Here is a 21,076-nt window from a genome sequence, read left to right as displayed (position 1 = left end):
TTCAGGCACTGAAAGGCCACAATGAGGTCACCCCAAAGCTTCTCTTCTCCAGGCTGAACAATCCCAGCTCTCCCAGCCTTTCCTCCCAGCAGAGCTGCTCCATCCTCTGACCATCCTGGGGCCCCCTCTGGACTCTCCAGCAGCTCCATGTCCTTCCTGTGCTGGCCCCAGGGCTGGGGGCAGCTCTGCAGGTGGGGTCTCACCTGAGGGGCAGAGGGGCAGAATCCCCCTGTCCTGCCCTGCTGCCCACGCTGTGGGACCAGCCCAGGTCATGGGGGGTTCTGTGCTGGGCCATGTCCAGCCTCTGCCCTCCCAGGCCCTTCTCCCAGGATTGCTCCATCTGCTCATCCCCAGCCTTGACTGATCCCCAGGGTTGTCCTGCCCCAGGTGCAGCACCAGCCCTTGGCCTTGTTAAGCCTCATGAGATCCCCAGGAGCCACTTCTGGGGCTTGTCCAGGTCCCTGTGGATGGTCCCATCCTGCAGGTGTGTCACTGCACCCTCAGCTTGGTGTCACCTGCAGACCTGCTGAGGGTGCCCCCAGTCCCTTCATCTGTGTCCTTAACGAGGATATGAAATAACACTGGTCCCAGTACAGACCCCTGAGGACACCACTTGGCCCTGGTGTCCATTGGGACCCTGAGCCATTGACCACAACCCTCTGGATGTGACCATTCAACCCATTCCTTATCCATCTAAGAGTCCATCCATTGCTTCCTTCTCTCTCCAATGCAGATGGAAGGATCTTGTGGGGGACCATGTCCAAGGAGGCTTTACAGGAATGCAGACAAATGACACCAGTAGCTCTTCCCTTGTTCACTGATGGAGTCAATCCACCACAGAAGGCCAGGGGGCAAATCAGGGGGAACTTTCACTTGGGGCAGCTCCATGGGGAGGACAAAATAGGGGCATGTTTGACTCAGAAGCCTGTGATGCATTGTGTCCTGTCCCGGAGGCTGGAGCCGTCAGCCAGGAGCCCCGGGGAGGGAAGTGTCCTGGGAAAGTGGCTCCATGCAGCCATCTGGAAGGGGCTGAGCACGGCCAAACCAACACGTTTGGCAGGAGCCCTGAGAAACTGCCCCGGCAAAGACACAGAGAGCCTCCATAAATCACTTGGGCATGTCCTTTGGAGGTGGGAATGGAGGATGTTCCTCTGGAGCTGTGAGGCCTGTCCACAGAGGATGCTGCCCTTGCACCCACCCCAGGAGCTGCCTGCAGTCCCCCTCTCCCAGGTTTTGAGGATGTGCAAAGCCAGGAAACCTCAGCCCGGCATTAATCCGGCTTTGGGAAAACCATCTGGCTTTGCTGGCAGGGACTGTGCCCCCATCCTACCGCCAGCTCTGCCACCCTTCCCTCCCTTCAGGGCCCCGGCGCAATGACCACTCTGGTGAGGCAGGTTTGGCTCCAGCAGGTTTTATCTCTAGAGGAGGAGAGCAGCACCACGAGCAGTGCAGGATCTGGGATCACGGAGCAGCAGTGAGATGACGGACACGGCCCCCGGGGCCGCGCGGTGACGGTCGCAGCCAAGCGTCATGCAAGGGGGAGAGGGGCTCGCCAGGACCCCTATGCTCAGCCCTCCAGACACCCCTCAGGGGATGGAGCTTCCCTGGAGCTTGGGGGCTGCCCACAGCCCCCAGGAGCAGCTCCAACCCGCTCTGGGATGGCACTGCATCCTCCTCACCCCCTCCCGCACACGGGGCAGGCGACTACAAGCAGCAGCAGTTGGCTCAGGCGGTCAAGCCGCTAAGTAAGGACTTAAAATACCCCATCATTAAATAATAATAAACTATTAAGGGAAGTTGAAGGGTCTGGGCTGTGCAGCTGGGCTCAAGCAACACCTCCCTTCTGCACCTGCACAGGGGCCAGACCCCGCACAAGGGCCATAACCCTCCCAGAGTTGTGCCACTTGTGAGAGCTGGCACCAGGCTCTGCCTGCTTCAAGGGGTCGATGGCAAAGCTACAGGGCTACTGAGAACAGGGGGGACGCAGCACCCCCCGAGCAGCACGTGGGGATGGAGAGGACACGGTGGGGGCTGCGGTTTGGGCTGGTGGCACTAGAAGCCCTTCTCGATGCTGAGGGTGCGGCGGGTGACGTGCTCCATCTGGCCCGAGATGTACTCGGTGAGGCTGATCTGGTAGTTGGCGAGCATCTTCAGCATCAGCCGCAGGTTCAGCCACCACTGCTCCTGGGGCAGCCTGTGCCTGCGCAGGGGGACACGGCTCTAGAGGGGACACCCCGGAACTGTCCCCCTGGGGGCTGGAGAACTGCCAGGGAACGGGGACTTACTCAAAATCTGTGACTTTCTTGAGCTCAGTCACAGGGCTGAAGGCCACCACCTTCTTCCGGAGCCCGATGACGCAGGCAGTGTCCCCCGAGTTGGCAAACACGCGCCCTGGGAGGGGGACACAGCTGACGTCGGCCACCTCGCTGGGGGCTGAGCCCGGAGCACCAGCCACCAGCCTCCCCCACCTCCCCCCATGGGACCCCCAGCCCTCGGCTCACCCTTGCTGTAGACTTGCTGCAGCTTCTCCGACATCCACAGCACTGCCTTCACTCCCAGCTTGGTTCCGTAGTTGCGGTCAAAGGGGGTCGGGGCTCCCCCCTGGGGACAAACAATTGGGGCTGTCACATCTGCTCATCTCTCGGGGATAGCGTTGGCCCGTATTGCCCTGTCCCCTGTACCTGCTGGAGGTGGCCCAGGACGTTAATCCTGCAGTCAAAGATGCCTTTGCCCTCGGAGGAGTAGAGGTTGTAGAGGAACTCAGTGGTGTAGTGCTCGTGGCACTTCTCATTGCTGGAGGGCACAGGGAAGGTGTTGTGGGGCTGCCCCTTACTCTGGCACCCCCAGGGGGTCCCTCTGTGCTCCCCATACCACCTTCCTTGTGCTGTTTTGTTCTCTCTGAGGTCCAGAGTTCCAGCCTGTGTGCCCAGGGGGACCCTGGGGCCAGGGTGGAGACAGCCATGGAGGCATCTAGTGTAGGCCTGTCCCCATGGCTGAGTGTGCACCCACAGTGCCAAACCTCACAGTGCCCAGGGACCCCCTCCGGCCATGGGAAGGGCTCAGCTCTGGCCTCGCTCCCTTCAGGAGCTGGGGTTTGCAGTGGCTGTCCCCAGGGGTCCCCAACTCACCGCAGCACCAGCCCTCTCTGGATATCCGTCTTCATTTTGTCAGTCAAGTGTTCCACGTTGGCCTGCAAGATGAACACCGGGATCAGCCATCCCACATCCCTCCAGTCCTCTCCACCGAGCCCTGGCACCACCACCATCACCCCCTGGCCATGTTCCTCCAGCTCCTACCCTGCCCTGCCCTGCAGCCCTCCCTTCCCCAACGTTCCTTCTTATTTTAGGCAGAAAGCCTCTCCTGGCCTGCTCACCTTCAAGTCATGGATGGTGAAGGGGTCCTCGTAGACGTAGGCGGCGTCGGCGCCCACCGCGATGCCGGTGACGGTCGACAGGTACCCGCAGTAGCCCCCCATGGTCTCCACGATGAACACGCGGCGCTTGGTGCCCGAGGCCGACTGCTTGATGCGGTCACAGCTCTGTGCCAGGAGAAGGGGGGAGGTCACACCAGGCAAACCCCCCTCTGGTTTCCCGGGATGTGCCGCTGGTCACACCATGCCCTGAGGGGATGTGGGCGGCCCCTGCCCTGTCCCGCACCTCCATGGCTGCGTTGACGGCCGTGTCGGAGCCCAGGCTGAAGTCGGTGCCGGGCACGTTGTTGCTGATGGTGGCAGGGATGACACACATGACGATGCAGAGCTCCTCATACTGCCCGCGCGCCTCCACCAGCTGCAGCACCCCCTCGTACGCCTGCAAGCAGCGCAGGGGTGGGCAGGTGTCGGCCCCACGGCCGGATCTGCATCCCAAAGGGATTCCTTTGGCATGCCCACGGCCCACCCCGGCCCCCACCGAGCCAGGGCTGAGGGTTCGCCCGCACCTCGAACCCGCCGATGACCAGCAGCCCCTGGATGTTGAACTTCCGCACGTTCTCCACGATCTTTTCCATGCAGGTCTTGGGCAGTGTCCTGTGGTGGGGAAGGGCAGGAGGACCGTGGGGGTGAGGATGGGGGTGCCCCCTCCCCTGCATCCCCCGTCCCCCAGGGCTGCACTTACCGCTTGGTGCCCAACATGGACCCGCCGCGTCCCAGCCATCCCGCCACGTCGTGCCAGCCCACCTCGCGGATCTGCAGGCAGGTTTAGGGGTGGGAAGAGCACCCTGGCACCCCCCTCCAAGCCCAAATCCAGCCCCTGGGAAAGCCCTTACCAGCCCCTGGGAAAGCCCTTACCTGCCCCTTGGCCAGGCCCTCGAAGCCGTCGCTCACCACGTAGACGGTGTGTCCCTGGCAGATGCCGATCCGCACAGCCGAGCGCACGGCAGCGTTCATGCCGGCGGCGGGGGCTCCCACGTTCAGGATGGCCATGCTGAAGGGGCTCTGCGGGCACAGGGATGGGGACAGCACATCCATGTGTGTCCCCAAGGCAGGGATAGTGTCCCCTGATGCTCCTCATCACCCCTCACCTTCTCCTGTGCTGGCTTCTGGTGCGCCAGCAGCTTGTAGATATTCCAGTTGTTCTCAAAGCTCCTGCAAGGACATGGTGATGTGTCCCCAAGGCATGTTTGGAGACCCCAGGGTGTGGGGAGTAACACCCTTCTGGTGGCAGGAGCCAACGGTTTTCCCACAAGGAGAAGCCCCCATCCCATAAGGGTGTCTCCCCCCATCCCAATCCCTGCTCCTCACCTCCCACGGAGCTGGATGGCCTCCTCAAACCTCTTCTCATCCATGGCCTTCTGCACATCCTTTGTCTTAGGGGCAAGGAAGAGATGCAGCACCCTGACACTCACACTTGCATGGTGGGGAGTGGGACCCTCACACTAATCCCCACCCTGTACTCACCACCTGGACACACTCCATGAGTGGCAGCCGCACCGACTGGTTCCCAGAGAGGCTCACCACGCACGCTGGGGTGTCTGGCGTGGCCTCCAGCAGTGCCATCACCGCCTCCATCCCCATCTTGCTGCTCTGCAAAGGGACAGGGGCACCTGTGACACTGGGGGCACCTGTGACACTGGGGGCCCCTGTGACACTGGGGCCACCCATGCCAGCTGGGTGGGATCCTTGGAGATGCTCCTACAGGCTTGGAAACCAAGTGGCTGCTGATTCACAGTGGGAGAGCTGACGGTTTTACTTAAAAATCAATGAAATTTCTGGTTAATGAGGGGGGACGGACACATGGCTCTGCCTGGCAAAGTGGGGCTGAGCCCATCCGAGCCTCATCCCAGCTGGCAAGTCCTTTCCATTGGGCAGAGGGGTGGCAGGAGCCCTCTCTGTGTCCTCCCCTGCACCCACCAGCACACGGTCGAAGGCTGAGGGGGTCCCTCCGCGCTGCACGTGGCCGAGGACAGTGACCCGCGTGTCGAAGCCCAGGCGTTGCACCACCAGCTGCAGAGAAGAGGGGACGTTACCCTGGGGACCTGCTGGTGCCCGTGGGTGCCAGCGCAGGTGCTGGAGTGGGCACTCACATCCTTCACGTAGTTGGAGGAGATGGGTTTGCCACTTCGGTCGATGGCACCCTCAGCGATGATGATGATGTTGAGCCGCGACCCTCGGCTGCGTGTCTGGCACGAGGGGAGGAAACAGCCACCAGGGCTCAGCCAAAACTCATAGGGGGTGTGTCCAAACACCCTCCCCTCGCCAGCACGGGCCGCTGCCCCGGGGGTGGCTCAGGTCACGGGCAGCCGAGCCCCCGCCAGCGCTGCCCCTGGCACGCGAGGGCTGGATTTGCGCTCGGCTGAGTGCCCCGGTTCACAGGGACAATGGCGGCGGCTCCCGAAGCTTCGCGGAGGCCGGGCATGGCTGCGGGGCTGGGCTGGGCATGGCTGCGGGGCTGGGCTGGGCACAGCTCTGGGGCTGGGCTGGGCATGGCTGCGGGGCTGGGCTGAGCACTGGCTGTGGGGCTGGGCTGGGCATGGCTGTGGGGCTGGGCTGGGCACAGCTGCGGGGCTGGGCTGGGCATGGCTGTGGGCCTGGGCTGGGCACAGCTCTGGGGCTGGGCTGGGCATGGCTGCGGGGCTGGGCTGGGCATGGCTGTGGGCCTGGGCTGGGCATGGCTGTGGGCCTGGGCTGGGCACAGCTCTGGGGCTGGGCTGGGCATGGCTGCGGGGCTGGGCTGGGCACAGCTCTGGGGCTGGGCTGGGCATGGCTGTGGGGCTGGGCTGGGCATGGCTGTGGACCTGGGCTGGGCATGGCTGTGGGGCTGGGCCAGGCATAGCTGTGGGGCTGGGCTGGACACGGCTGTGGGGCTGGGCTGGGCATGGCTGTGGGGCTAGGCTGGACACGGCTGTGGGCCTGGGCTGGGCACGGCTGCGGGGCTGGGCTGGGCATGGCTGTGCGGCTGGGCTGGGCATGGCTGTGGGGCTAGGCTGGACACGGCTGTGGGGCTGGGCTGGGCACCGTCTGTGGGGCTGGGCTGGACACAGCTGTGGGCCTAGGCTGGGCACAGCTGCGGGGCTGGGCTGGACATGGCTGTGGGGCTGGGCTGGGCACTGGCTGTGGGGCTGGGCTGGGCATTGGCTGTGGGGCTGGGCTGGGCATGGCTGTGGGGCTGGGCTGGACACAGCTGTGGGGCTGGGCTGGGCACCGTCTGTGGGGCTGGGCTGGGCATGGCTGTGGGGCTGGGCCAGGCATAGCTGTGGGGCTGGACTGGGCACAGCTGTGGGGCTCAGCCCGGTTCCCACAGGGATTCCCCATGGGCAGGCAGGGGATGGGGCTGCAGGAGATCCCCCTCACCTCCCCGAGCCTCTCGCACATGAGGTCCTCCCAGCCATCCTCTGGAGGGGATTCAGGGATGAAGAGCCAGTCTGCGCCCGAGGCCAGGCCCGACACCAGTGCCAGGTATCTGAGGGGACACGGTGGTGGCAGCACCAGCCCCAAAACACCACATCCCATCCCACCCATGGGCTTCCCCACCCACGGGGGCTTACCCGCAGTGGCGACCCATCACCTCCAGCACGAATGTCCGCTGGTGGCTGCAAGGACAGGGGTGGGAGGAGAAGCAGTGGGTGTGATGCCCAGGGTGGTCCAGCACCCACCTGCAGTGCCCACCCCGCTCACCTCTGCGCCGTGGTGGTGATGGCATCGATGACCTCCATGATACGGTGCAGCGCCGAGTCGGTGCCGATGGTCATGTCGGTGCCGCAGAAGTCGTTGTCGATGGAGCCCACCAACCCCACGATGTTCAGGCGGCAGTTCTCCCGTGCCACCTCCTCGCTGATCTGCCCTGGGGGGGGGTCATGGCCACCACACTGGTTATTTTGGAGTGCTCACATCCCCCTCATCGCCAGCAGAGCGGTGGAGGAGTCAAGTCCTCCTTGGAGTCACAGTGAGGGAGTGAACCTCTGGACCTCAACACCCTTCCAATGCTGCCTTCTCTCAGGCAACCAACAAGGTTGGTGAAGGGACTGGAGCACAAGTCCTATGGGGAGGGGCTGAGGGAGCTGGGGGTGTTTAGCCTGGAGAAGAGGAGGCTCAGAGGCGACCTCATCACTCTACAACTCCTTGAAAGGATGTTGTAGCCAGGTGGGGGTTGGTCTCTTCTCTCAGGCAACCAACAATAGGACAAGAGGGCATGGGCTCAAGCTCTGCCAGGGGAGGTTTAGGTTGGATATCAGAAAGAAATTCTTTGCAGAGAGAGTGCTCAGGCATTGGAATGGGCTGCCCAGAGAGGGGGTGGATTCCCCATCCCTGGAGGTTTTTAAGATGAGATTGGCCGTGGCACTGAGTGCCATGATCTGGTGATCACAGTGGGGTTGGATCAAGGGTTGGACTTGATGATCTTGGAGGTCTCTTCCAGCCCAACTGATTCTATGATTCATCTGCCCACCTGGGGGGTTTGGGAAGGGGCTTCACCCACCATCTCGGACCAGCTCCTCCAGCAGCCCGGCCCACTCGGAGCGGAAGATGTCGGCGCCGGTGAGGCTGCCGTCGCCGCCGATGACGCACAGGTTGGTGATGCCGTGCTCCACCAGGTTGCGGGCGGCTCGCAGCCGCCCCGCGCGCGTCGTGAAGGCCTTGCAGCGGGCGCTGCCGATCACCGTCCCGCCCTGGGCACACACAGGGGGCACACAGCTCGTTAGGCAGCTGTGGGGTGGTGAGATGTGTGGGTCCCGCCGCCCCACCGGTGACCCTCACCAGCTGGATGATGTTGGAGACACTGAGCCAGTTGGCTTGCTTGATGTTGTCTCCCCCCTCCACCAGCCCCTCGTAGCCCTGCGGAGAAGATGGGAGTGGAGGTGAGGGGCACCTGGACACAGGGGGCGTGGATGTCCCCCAGATGTGACAGGGAGCAGGGGGGTACCCAACCTCATAGATGAGGAACACCTTGGCTCCCACGTATATCCCCATGCGGGTGACAGCACGGACAGCGGCGTTCATCCCTGGAAAAGCCAGATGTGAGCCAGGATGTTCCCCTGGGATCCTGTGCCCCACAGGGGACACAATCCTGCAGGTGACTCTGAGATGTCCCATTGACCAGAGGGAATCTTGCAGGACACAGAGCCCCACAGGGGACTGGATCCTATAGGTGACTTGAGGTGTCCCCTTGACCAGGGGGAAGCCTGCAGGACACAGAGCCCCACAGGGGACTGGATCCTATAGGTGACCCTGAGGTGTCCCGTTGACCAGGGGGAACTCTGCGGGACACAGAGCCCCACAGGGTACTGGATCCTATAGGTGACGCTGAGGTGTCCCCTTGGCCAGGGGGAACCCTGCAGGACACAGAGCCCCACAGGGGACTGGATCCTATAGGTGACCCTGAGGTGTCCCCTCGAGTGCGTGGGACCCACGTGGGCTGAGCCCGGGGAAACTCAACGCAGGGGTGGGAGCTGTGGATGAGCAACTGGCTGGGATCGAGTTGCTTATCCGGGCGGGTGGACACAGCCCCTCCTCCGTGGGTCTCCCGCCGCGGGGCCCGTGCCCTCCCACGGCGATGCCCCGGGGGCGATGGGGACGGGGAAGCGCCGCGGGTGGGACGCACCGACCCTCCCCCGTGGGGGGCACACGGGACGGGGTGTCTCCATCCCGGAGCCCCGGGAGCAGCGCGGGCCGCGCCCCGCGGACTCCGGCCCCGGGCGGACACGGACGGGGTCACGGACACGGACACGGACACGGACACGGACACGCGGGGAGGCCGCAGCCCCCGGGCCGAGCCTCCCGCCCCGCCGGGCGCACCTTGCGCGTCGCCGCCGCTGGTGAGGACGGCGATGGCCATGCCGGCCCCCGCCATCCGCAGCCGCTCCAGCTCCGCCGCCGCCATCGCTGCGCTCCCGGCACCGGCGCCGCCGCCGCCGCCGCCACGCCCCGGGACACGCCCCGGACAGGAGGACACACCCCGAGGCACGTCCCGGACACGCCCCGGCGGGGGACAGGCACGGACGGGGCGGGACACGCCCCGGGACACGGACACGCCCCGGGACACGCCCCAGAACACGTACGGACAGGGACACGCCCCCTCACCGCGGCGCGGCACACGGTGTGACACGTCGTACCTTGTCGCGACATAGTGTGCGCCATGTCGTGCCGGACATCCCGCGCCACACCGTCCTGTGTGAGATGCGTCCCGGAGTCCCGGGGGAGGTGGCGGATGGAGCTGCCCAGTCAGGCTCAGCGTGTTTGGAAAGCCACGGCAGGACAAGTCCCGGCTGACTGGGAAAAGGGAAACGTCCCCGTCTTTAGAAAGGGTGGGAAGGGGGACCATGGGAGCCACTGCCCTGGCCAGCCTGCCCGCTGTGCCTCGGGAGGGCAGGGAAGCACCTCCTGGAAGCTCCGCTGAGGCTCGTGAAGGCCGGGAGGTGGTTCGGGACAGTCACTGAGAGCGAGTCCTGCCTGACCGACCCCGACCTTCTGTATGGAGTGACTCTGTCACTGGATAAGGGAAGGGATGTGGGATTTGCCCCTCAGGTGAGACCCCACCTGCAGAGCTGCCCCCAGCCCTGGGGCCAGCACAGGAAGGACATGGAGCTGCTGGAGAGCCCAGAGGAGGCACCAGGATGGTCAGAGGATGGAGCAGCTCTGCTGGGAGGAAAGGCTGGGAGAGCTGGGATTGTTCAGCCTGGAGAAGAGAAGCTTTGGGGTGACCTCACTGAGCTATCCAGTACCTGAAGGAGCTGACAGGAAAGTGGGAGAGAGAATATTTCCAAGGGCCTGGAGTGACAGGAGAAGGGAGAATGGCTTCCCACTACCTGCCAGAGGGCAGGGTTAGATGGGATATTGGGCTGGAATTCTTGGCTGTGAGGGTGGTCAGACCCTGGCACAGGTTGCCCAGAGAAGCTGTGGCTGCCCCTGGATCCCTGGAAGTGTCCAAAGCCAGGCTGGATGGGCCTTGGAGCAGCCTGGGATAGTGGAAGGTGTCCCTGCCCATGGCAGAAGTGGAGATGGTCTTTAAAAGGTGCCTTCCAACCCAAAGCAATGCAAGATTCCATGATTCCATACCATGATTCTGCCCCAGGCTCTGCCCTGCTCTGCCACTGAGACAAACTGGAGCTTTTGCTATAAATATCAAACTTTAAGAATGTTACTCTATAATTGTTTTAGGTGTAATTAGAAAACAAACATATGGAATAAACCCTGCCAGGGATTTCTTCCCGGCCCTTGGTTTAGCCACCCTGAGTGTCACACCCCTCCAGGCAGCGTGTCCCCTTGCTGGATGTCCACTCTAGGCCTGGTGGGTGCAGCCTGATGCTCCCTCCATCCCTCCCCTGTTCCCTGGGAATGCTCCCCATCACCGTGGCTCCCAGGGGAGCAGGATGGGATCTGCTCAGCCAAGAAGTGGGGACACCGAGGCAGGCGCTGCTCGCCCCATTCCGTCCGTCCCGCGGTGCTCTTGGAGCCTCAGGGATGCAGGATCCTCTCGGAGCCTGAGGGATGCAGGATCCTCTCGGAGCCCCAGGGATGCAGGATCCCCTCGGAGCCTGAGGGATGCAGGATCCTCTCGGAGCCTCAGGGATGCAGGATCCTCTCGGAGCCTCAGGGATGCAGGATCCCCTCGGAGCCTGAGGGATGCAGGATCCCCTCGGAGCCTGAGGGATGCAGGATCCTCTCGGAGGCTCAGGGATGCAGGATCCCCTCGGAGCCTGAGGGATGCAGGATCCTCTCGGAGCCTCAGGGATGCAGATCCAGCCTGTCCGGCAGGGAAGGGGTGCGTGTGCTTCGGGTGAGGAAATGGGAGCGACCTGGCTGGAGTCCCGCTCTCCTCCTCCCACAGCCCCACCTCCCTCCCCGGCCGGTTTAACATCCCATGGGCCAGCCCGGGGCCACCATTCCGTGCCCATCCCTGTCCCCACGCCGAACTCGCGGCCGGGCCAGCACCGGGGCCACCGTGCCGTCCCCATCGCTGTGTCCGTGCCCGTGCCCGTCCCCGCGATGCTGCGGCTGCTGCTGCTCTGCGGGGCCCTGGGCTGCGGGGCGGAGCAGGCGGGTAAGGCAGGAGCGCGGGCACGGGTGGGCACGGGGACTGGCACGGGGCTGGCATGGGTGGGCACTGGTGAGCACGGGGCTGGCACGGGTGGGCACGGGGCTGGCATGGGTGGGCACGGGTGAGCACGGGGCTGGCACGGGTGGGCACAGGGGCTGGCACGGATGGACACGGGACTGGCACGGGTGGGCACGGGGTCTGGCACGGGTGGGCACGAGGCTGGCACGGGTGGCCATGGGGCTGGCTCGGGTGGGCAGGGAGCTGGCACGGCTGAGCAGGGGGCTGGCACGGGTGGACACGGGGCTCACGGGGAGGTGTCCCACGTCTCTCGCAGCGCCGCTCACCTTCACCATGGTGCAGCACACCCGCGTCTTCCAAGGCCATTCCGTGTTCTGGGGGAACGCCAGCCTGGACGGGCAGCTCAGCCACGTCCTGGAGGCGCGAAATGTCACTCAGGTGCTGCCGCTGGAGCCACCGGATGCCTGGGCCCAGCGGCAGAAGGACGTGACCACCTACCTCGACTACTTCAGCAACCTGGTGAAGCTCTTCAACAAGGAGAGACCCATGAACTGTGAGTGGTACCCGGGGGGCACGGGGATGTGTCTCATTGGGGCAGGGGAGCCCCCCCCGTGCTGCCAGGGCATGGGGATGGCTCTCCAGAGACGGGTGGGCAAAGGGATGGGGACACTGCAACGTGCAAAACCTCTCTGTGGAGCTGAGAATTTCTTAGCCAGGACTGGGAACAGGTTGTTGCTCAACCTGCTGCTGCTTCTCGGGAACAGGGCTGGGAGTGGTGAGGTGTAGGCACCCTGCCTGCATCCCACCTGTATCCTACCTTCACCCTGCCTGCATCCCACCTGCATCCCACCTTCACCCTGCCTACATCCCACCTGTATCCCACCTTCACCCTGCCTGCATCCCACCTGCATCCCACCTTCACCCTGCCTGCATCCCACCTGCATCCCACCTTCTCCCTGCCTGCATCCCACCTGTATCCCATCTTCACCCTGCCTACATCCCACCTGTATCCCACCTTCACCCTGCCTGCATCCCACCTGTATCCCACCTTCACCCTGCCTGCATCCCACCTGCATCCCACCTTCACCCTGCCTGCATCCCACCTGTATCCCACCTTCACCCTGCCTGCATCCTGCCTTCTTTCTGCCTGCTCCCTGCCTGCATCCCACCAATATCCCACCTGCACTCTTCCTGCATCCCACCTGTGTGCATCCTGCTTGCCTTCCTCCCTGCCTGCTCCCTGCTGCTCCCCACAGCTTTGCAGGAGCCAGGGGACACTGCCAGTGATGGATTTGTGCTCCTGCACCTCTCTGCAAGCCCAGTTTCCTCTGCTGCTCCTGGCCAGGCTGTGCTTTGCCTTTCTTTGCTTCTTTACCTCCAAACCTGTCCTTTCCCAGCTCCACATTCCTGTACCTGCCCCTTGGGACCCCTGTGTCACCGTGGGGTCTCTGGTGTGACTCCCCCACCTCCTGGTGTCTGCATATCCATCCCTGAGGGTGATGAGCAGCTCACTCTGTGCCCCAAACCCTCCTGTCTCTGTAAAACCGGAGCTGTGCTGTTGGGAGACAAGGAAGGGAAAACAATCCTGGCTGCTGGGAGAGCCACGGTGGGGGAGCAAAGCTGTGGCTGGGTGGGTGGGGTGGCGCAGGGCTGCTGCTGGTGCTGAGGGTGGCACCTGCTGCCTCCGTCCCTCCCTCTGTCCCCGCAGACACTCAGAGGCTGTGCTGCCGCCTCGGCTGCCGCCTCTTCCCCAACGGCACATCCCGCAGCTTCTACGAGGTGACCCTCAATGGGACAGCCTTCCTGACCTTCCATGTCCCCAACGCCACCTGGGAGCGGCGCTGGCCCGGCCAGCACCAAGTGGCCACCTTTGCTGTGACGGAGCTGATGAAATACTCCGTAACCACCCAGGACCTTCAGTACTTCCTCAACACCACCTGTGTCAGCATCCTGCAGGCTAAGAGCGCCAGGACAGGTCCGTGGTGGGGCTGGGGACGGGGACAGGGACACGGTGGGGTGACCCTGGTCATCATCTCTGTCCTTCTCGGCTCTTGCAGGGAAACTGAGCAGCCGGTCACGTACTCCGCTGGTGCTGGGCCTGATCCTGGGGACCCTCTCCCTGCTGGGCATGGCCATGGGGATCTTCTTGTGCACAGGAGGGAGCTGCTAATGGAGCCAGCAGCTGTCCTGTGTCACCCTGTGGACACAGGGGATGGACCCATCACCTCCACCTGGATCCACCACCACCCTGTGGAGGCAGGGATGGACCCATCATCTCCCTGTGCATCCGTCACCACCCTGTGGAGGCAGAGGATGGACCCAGCACCTCCCCATGGAGGCAAGGGATGGATCCAGCCTCTCCCCATGGATCCAGCATCACCCTGGGGAGGCAGGAGATGGCCCCATCACCACTCTGTGAATCCATCGACCAAGCTGGTCCCCCACAAGGGATTCATGTCCCCAGCACCACAGGCTTTGCTCCCAAAGACACCGGAGGGTTCCCTGCCCTGACCTGGCTGGACTGACCCCCCCAGCAGTCCCTGGCCTGGGGATGGTCCCCACGCTGGGCTGGCACAATGCACTGAGACTCCACGCAGAAACACGCTTGGCACGGATGGAAAAATGGGAAAGAGGATGGTGGTGGGGAAAACAGCAGGAGAAACAGCCAAGGAATGGCTGAAAGGATGGCACTAAATCCTCAACTATCCCTGTTCCTGTGGGGATGGAGGGAGGATGTCACACCCTGTGTAATAAAAGCACCCATCAGCTCCCACAACACCTTTGGCTGCTCCCATTCCCCCACGTGGCACCCACAGGGGCTGTGAGTCCATCAGGGATCCATCACGGGCTGTGGCTGCCTGTGCCAGCTCCAGTGTCTGACCCTGAGCTGTGCACCGAGTTTTCCAGGGCTCTGGAAAGAGGCTGTTGGTGTTTGCTGGAGGGGTTTGCACCTCCTGAGCCCATTTCAGCCTTCCCCCAGCTTTGGTTTGACTCAATTAAGTCATTTTCCCAATGTTTTCATTCCCTCTCTCAGTGTGAGACACAGCCCAAGCACAGACAGCTGTGAGGGGACAGTTTTCCACAATCCAAATCCCAGCTATAAACTGCCCTTTGACTGTTTAAACTTTCGTTATATTGATAGTAAATTCTTGGCTGCGTTTCCCTTTCACCCAGAGGAAGATCTTGAGCTCTCCTGCTCATCTCCACCTCTCCAAGGGCAAGAAGGGCTGGGGACGAGCCAGGAACTGGCTGGAGACACTGACAGAGGGGACAGCACAGCAAAGAGGAGCCTTCCTGGGTTAACTTCCAGCTCTTTCCTTTCTAAACACCCTGTGAACACGAAAGGGTGGGATGGAGGAAGACGGGAAATGAGATGCGGGACAGGAGGGATGGAGAGATGACCTTAAGGGTTGGAGGGATGACCAAGGATGGAGGAGGTGTCCAAAGCCCACATCTCATCACCCTGGCCCTGGGCCACCCCTGGAGCAGCCCCCGCCTCCCCCAGGCTCCTGGGGCAGGGGTTGGGGTGTTCCCCACCCTTTGGCAGCTCCGAGAGGCTGGAGAATCCAAAACAACAAGGCTGAGGCACGTGAGCGTCATTGCTGGGCCCTCGGAGCGCGCCCTTGGCAGGATCTGTGCCGAGGGGTGGGCACTGCCAGTCCCTGCCAGGGGCACTGAAAGGTCACACATGGTGGGTTTGCTCCCCATGAAGGGATAAAATCCCTTCCAGCCCTGAGGAATGGCTGAATTCCCGGCTCTGCTTTGGGTTTGGAGCATCTCTGCTGCCTGCACGTGTTGCACTGTGGTCTCTAAGAACAAGAGGAATTCTCATTCCCAGTCTCCCCTCCCTGGGCTGCAGCTCCTTGCTCTGGCTGAGATGGCAGAGCGTGGATCCTGTGGGATGGCAGAGCGTGGATCCTGTGGGATGGCCGAATGTGGATCCTGTGGGATGGCAGAGTGGGGATTCTGTGGGACAGCAGAGCGTGGATCCTGTGGGATGGCAGAGCGTGGATCCTGTGGGACGGCAGAGTATGGATCCTGTGGGATGGCAGAGTGTGGATCCTGTGGGATGGCAGAGCGTGGATCCTGTGGAACAGCAGAGTGTGGATCCTGTGGGATGGCAGAGTGTGGATCCTGTGGAACAGCAGAGTGTGGATCCTGTGGGATGGCAGAGCGTGGATCCTGTGGGATGGCAGAGCATGGATCCTGTGGGATGGCATGACATGGATCCTGTGGGATGGCAGAGTGTGGATCCTGTGGGATGGCAGAGTGGGGATACTGTGGGATGGCAGAGTGTGGATCCTGTGGGATGGCAGAGTGTGGATCCTGTGAGATGGCAGAGCGTGGATCCTGTGGGATGGCAGAGCGTGGATCCTGTGGGATGGCATGACATGGATCCTGTGGGATGGCAGAGTGTGGATCCTGTGGGATGGCAGAGTGTGGATCCTGTGAGATGGCAGAGCGTGGATCCTGTGGGATGGCAGAGCGTGGATCCTGTGGGATGGCATGACATGGATCCTGTGGGATGGCAGAGTGTGGATCCTGTGGGATGGCAGAATGGGGATACTGTGGGATGGCAGAGTGTGGATCCTGTGGGATGGCAGAGTGTGGATCCTGTGAGATGGCAGAGCGTGGATCCTGTGGGATGGCAGAGCGTGGATCCTGTGAGATGGCAGAGCGTGGATCCTGTGGGATGGCAGAGCGTGGATCCTGTGGGATGGCAGAGGGTGGATCCTGTGGGATGGCAGAACGTGGATCCTGTGGGATGGCATGACATGGATCCTGTGGGATGGCATGACATAGATCCTGTGGGATGGCAGAGCGTGGATCCTGTGGGATGGCAGAGCGTGGATCCTGTGGGATGGCAGAGGGTGGATCCTGTGGGATGGCAGAGCGTGGATCCTGTGGGATGGCAGAGTGTGGATCATGTGGGATGGCAGAGCGTGGATCCTGTGGGATGGCATGACATGGATCCTGTGGGATCCTGTGGAACAGCAGAGTGTGGATCCTGTGGGATGGCAGAGTGTGGATCCTGTGGAACAGCAGAGTGTGGATCCTGTGGGATGGCAGAGCGTGGATCCAGTGGGATGGCAGAGGGTGGATCCTGTGGGATGGCAGAGCATGGATCCTGTGGGATGGCAGAGCGTGGATCCTGTGGGATCCCCATGGCTGTGACAGGGGCTGGCCCAGGACAGAGCCAGGCTGGAGAAAACAGGGAGGTTTGGAACAGCTGGTCTTGTTTTGCTTTTTGCTTCTGAAATGCATCATCTTTTGGACAGATGAGGAAGCCTCCACTTGGAGCAGCTCTTGAAAAGCCTTGTTCCTGCTCCCAGGCCGCCTGTGCGTGTTGGCTGCAGCAGGAGAGCACTCCAGAACGGAGCTGACTCCACTGCTGGTCTTGAATTCCCACAAGGGGATGGGGCAGCACCTGGCAGGGGGAACCCCCAGAACTGCAGGACCCCAGAAACAGCCTCATCTGGCTCCATGTCCATGGGCAGTGCACCAATCCTTCCACCCCATCCCTGGTGGTGACCAGCACCAGTGTCTGACATGGATACAGTGGCCAACAGCAGAGGGACTTTGGTGACAGCACATCGTAACCCCCCAGTTTCTGTTCCTCACCCAAACCCCTCAATTCATAACCCCAACATTTCCCTTCCTCACTCCAAACCCTCCCAGTTGCCGCAGGGTGGGGCCACCAGGGTTGTGGCAGGCTGGGGATGTGTGGCCTGGTCATCCCAGAGGGCTCCTGTTCCGTCACTCTTCCCACATGGAGCAGCTCCCTGGCAGCCACATGCATGGCCCATCCTTTCCCAAATTTGGCCGTCCTTCCGCCCGGCTCCCAGCTCGGGACAGGCACCAGTGCTTCACCCACAGGCTGAGGGGGGTTTCGGGTCCTGGTTTGTTGTGCACACAAACCTCTGGCAGCTTTAACCAGCCCCCAGAGTGAAGCATCCTGGTTTTCCACAGGGATCACTGGGCAAGGCTTTGTTTTCCACGCATGGTTTCCATCACTGCTTTGGATAAGGGCTCAGATAAGACGCCCAAGCCTTGATCCTTGATCCCTGCTCCAGTGACACCATCCCATGTGGCAGGAACCAGCTTTTCCTTTCGTCTCCATCCCATGAGAGACTTGGATGGAGTGGGAAGGTTCCCCCCGCCCCTCTCTTCCCTTTTGGACATCAGCTCCCTCTGCAAGGTTGGCATCTTCATCCGTGTCCTTCAGGAGCCCCTGTGCCCCAAGGATAAAGGGCTGGATGGCTCCAGGAGCTGCCCAAAGCCTCAGGGATGTGCTCCTGTGCCTGCTGGGGTGGGGAGGGGGAGAAGAGGGGGCTGAGGGGATCCATCTGGAAGGAGGAAGGGATTATCCCTGTAAACACCTCTTACGCACTTGGAGCCTGCACTGGTGTCATTGTGGCTTTTTGGGACTAAACAAACCACGTCCTTCCAAATTCCTGGAGGTCACAGTGTCGCAGGCCCAGATGTTGGAATTCCTGGATTTAGGACACTCTTGTTAACACTGGGCTGAGGGGATCCACTTTTTTGGGCTGCAGTTTGGGGCTGGAACTGGTGTGGGATCTGCTTTCTGGCAGCCTCCTGCTCCCACATGGGAGCAAGCAGTTCCCTGGAAACACCTCCCAGCAGAGGAAAGGGCTGTGCTGGCCAGTTCCTCCTGCCAGGGCAGACAGGTGCCCATCTCTGCCCTCTTCCCTTCCTGCTCACCTTCCAGGTCAGCTGGGGGAAACAGGAGAGAGCTGGCAGGTGGCCAGGAGCAGGGATGTGTGGGTGGCAGCAGGATGATGGCAGCGGGATACCACCCACCCCACCACACCTCTGCCCGGCCCCCCTTGAGCAATCCAGCTGCTAGCTGGGAATCACAGTAAGGATTCCAATGAGGAATCATCCCCTCACCTTCCCTTCCCAGCCAGAGGCTCCCACTGCAAACCCACATGTCCTCAGAGAAATGTCCTCCTGGCACCAGCCCCTCTCCCTCCTTCCCTGCCTGGCTCTGGAGCAGAGAGGTTCAGATAGAGGGAAGAACTCAAAAATAACAAGATTTTTCTTTGGAAGTACCCAAGCCTGCCTGAGCTGTACTTCCAGAGAAATTCCCATAGAGAAATAGATGTTTGGGACACTTTTACCTTCCTTTCTGGACTAGGGAAGCCTCTGTGTGGCTGAAGCCAAGGGGAGCAAACCTCAACCCCTGAGGATCCCCATCCTTAGGGCTGAAGCTCCTTGGAGCAGCCCCAAACCCTCAGCACCTGGTCTGGGATGGGGAAAGTGGCCTTAGGTGCAGCCAGCCAGGCTGTGGAGGGAGAGGAGACATGGAGAAGGCTGCAGGGCATGATGGAAAAGTGAATCTGAGCCCTGTTTCCATCCCCATGACCAACCTGCTACGGAATCCTCATCCCATTTGCTCCTTCTCCTCTCCTGGGATGGGAGGGATCCATCCAAAGGGTGGGAACCCAGTGCTGATGGAGGTGATGACATATGAAGTCCAGCCTGTGGTGAGGCACTGGAGGTGATGAAAACTATTCCCTTCAGGAATAAACCAGGATCCCATTCCAGCCAGGCCTTCCCAAAGCAGCACAGGAATGTGTTCCAAGGACAAGTGTTTTCCTAGAAGAACTGAAAAACAGGCCTGTATCTGAACCCTCACCATCCTCACCTTTACAAGGATTTAGGGTAAAGGAGGACCAGGAAATTAGGATTTGATCCAATTTGGGATTAGCATCACTTAGAAGGGGCTGGACATTCAGGCTGTGCATTACAGAATTCCCAGCTGGGATTCACACTGTCTGGATCCTTGTTTGGTCCCTGACCAAGATGGGAACATGTGAAACCCCTGGGAAGCATTTCCATGGATAAGGGATCCAGCAAGCAGTGGAAATGTTTGAGCAAGCACTGCTGTTGCTGCTGGGAGAAAGCATGGAAGCCTTGGAAGCTTTGTCTGGAGGTGGGAAAGGCAGAGCAGTCCAACTCCACACGCACCCCACAGCGGGAGGGAAAGCCTGGAAGGAAACAAGGTTGCCTGGTCGGAATCTGGGGCTTTCTTCCTGTTTTCCTCCTGGCTGCTGTACAACTCAGGGCTCTGCAGCCATTGTGTTCCCCAAGGAATCCAGCCCCACAATGCCATAAAAACAAACCACAGGAAGGAAAGGGATTAGCAGAGAAAGGAAAAGCAGCAGCAGGAGGAAAGAGCCAGGCCCCAAATAAACCTGCTGGCTGCTGCAGGGGGTGCAGGTAGGAAAGGTTACCCCTCCTCCTGGGGGACTTTGGGGTGAAAGCCCAGCTTTTTGGGTTTGTTGCTACAGAGGAGCGCTGGCAGCAGGGTTGCAAAGGGCTGGAATAACAGGAATCAGCACCAAGCACAAGCATATGGGAAGGAATTCCTTTGAAATCTGAGATTTCCTTGAAATCTGAACCAAGAGGAGCAGGGGCAGAGCTGCCTGCAGCACCTGGAAAAGCCTGGGCATCAGGGGGTAGAGGGAGCAGCCTCAGCTGGGATTAACAGCTTATCCTTTGGGATTTGGAGGAGGACTGGCACGGAGACTGAGGGCTTGGCATCCCGGGGTTGTCTCAAAGCCCCTGCTGTGCTCTGCCAAGGCAAAGAGACAAAGGATCCAACAGGAAAACTTCCCAGTGCTGCAGCTTCCGCTGCGTCAGCTCCCGCTGGGTGGGACGGGCTGGACCCAGGGCTGCAGGGACACAGGGGCAGTGCCCACCTCACTGGGCTGTGCCCACCTGACCGGGCTGTGCCCACCTTGCCAGACTGTGCCCACCTCATGAGGCTGTGCCCACCTAATTGGGCTGTGCCCACCTGATCAGGCTGTGCCCACCTGATCAGGCTGTGCCCACCTCCCCGGGCTGTGCCCACCTGACCAGGCTGTGCCCACCTGACCAGGCTGTGCCCACCACACCAGGCTGTGCTCACCACACCAGGCTGTGCCCACCTGACCGGGCTGTGCCCACCTCACCGGGCTGTGCCCACCTTCCCAGGCTGTGCCCACCTGACCGGGCTGTGCCCACCTGACCAGGCTGTGCCCACTTGACCGGGCTGTGCCCACCTCACCGGGCTGTGCCCACCTGACCGGGCTGTGCCCACCTTCCCAGGCTGTGCCCACCTGACCGGGCTGTGCCCACCTCACCAGGCTGTGCCCACCTCATTGGGCTGTGCCCACCTCCCCAGGCTGCTTCCAGCTCCCAGGGAGGGAAAGCAAACAAGGAATTGAAACCAGAACAACTGGAATCTCCACCTGCTGCTTCCCAGCAAGCAGCTCCCGGTAGGCGAAGCAGATCCCATCCACTTCCCAAAAATGGGAATGGGGTGTAAGGCAGCAGCTGGGAGGATCCCACTGGAGAGGCCCCACGAGCCCTGAGGAAACTGGGAGGGTGGGGCCAGGTGAAAGTCAGGCTTTTCTCCGAATAACAAGGGACAGAAGAGGAAATGGCCTCAAGTTGCTCCAGGGGAGGTTTAAATTGGATATGAGAGAAAATTCCTTCCCTAAAAAGTGGCCAGACATTGGAACACGCTGTCCAGGGCAGTGGTGGAGTCACCAGCCCTGCAGGGATTGAAAAGATGTGGCACT

General features: G+C 61.6%; 2 protein-coding genes across 2 annotated transcripts; one reads left to right on the top strand and one right to left on the bottom strand.

The window, feature by feature from the left end:
* Positions 1-1,404: 1,404 nt before the first annotated feature.
* Positions 1,405-9,359, bottom strand: PFKL (phosphofructokinase, liver type). Its single transcript, XM_071566475.1, has 22 exons — positions 9,227-9,359; positions 8,360-8,433; positions 8,189-8,266; positions 7,911-8,100; positions 7,112-7,277; positions 6,982-7,026; positions 6,788-6,896; positions 5,521-5,616; positions 5,348-5,440; positions 4,895-5,020; positions 4,739-4,803; positions 4,519-4,582; positions 4,286-4,432; positions 4,113-4,183; positions 3,937-4,024; positions 3,657-3,809; positions 3,374-3,538; positions 3,129-3,190; positions 2,682-2,793; positions 2,502-2,601; positions 2,286-2,391; positions 1,405-2,200 (listed from the first exon to the last, which is right to left on the bottom strand). The coding sequence occupies exons 1-22, from the start codon at positions 9,309-9,311 to the stop codon at positions 2,053-2,055; spliced, it is 2,343 nt and encodes a 780-aa protein (XP_071422576.1). The 5' UTR covers positions 9,312-9,359; the 3' UTR covers positions 1,405-2,052.
* Positions 9,360-11,179: 1,820 nt separating this feature from the next.
* On the top strand, positions 11,180-14,608 carry PROCR (protein C receptor). Its single transcript, XM_071566334.1, has 4 exons — positions 11,180-11,471; positions 11,803-12,039; positions 13,195-13,461; positions 13,544-14,608. The coding sequence occupies exons 1-4, from the start codon at positions 11,216-11,218 to the stop codon at positions 13,654-13,656; spliced, it is 873 nt and encodes a 290-aa protein (XP_071422435.1). The 5' UTR covers positions 11,180-11,215; the 3' UTR covers positions 13,657-14,608.
* The last annotated feature ends 6,468 nt before the right edge of the window (positions 14,609-21,076 follow it).

This window comes from Pithys albifrons, chromosome 11 (genome assembly GCF_047495875.1).
Source record: "Pithys albifrons albifrons isolate INPA30051 chromosome 11, PitAlb_v1, whole genome shotgun sequence".
Lineage (NCBI taxonomy): Eukaryota > Metazoa > Chordata > Aves > Passeriformes > Thamnophilidae > Pithys > Pithys albifrons.
This window is presented reverse-complemented; position numbering and strand designations above follow the sequence as displayed.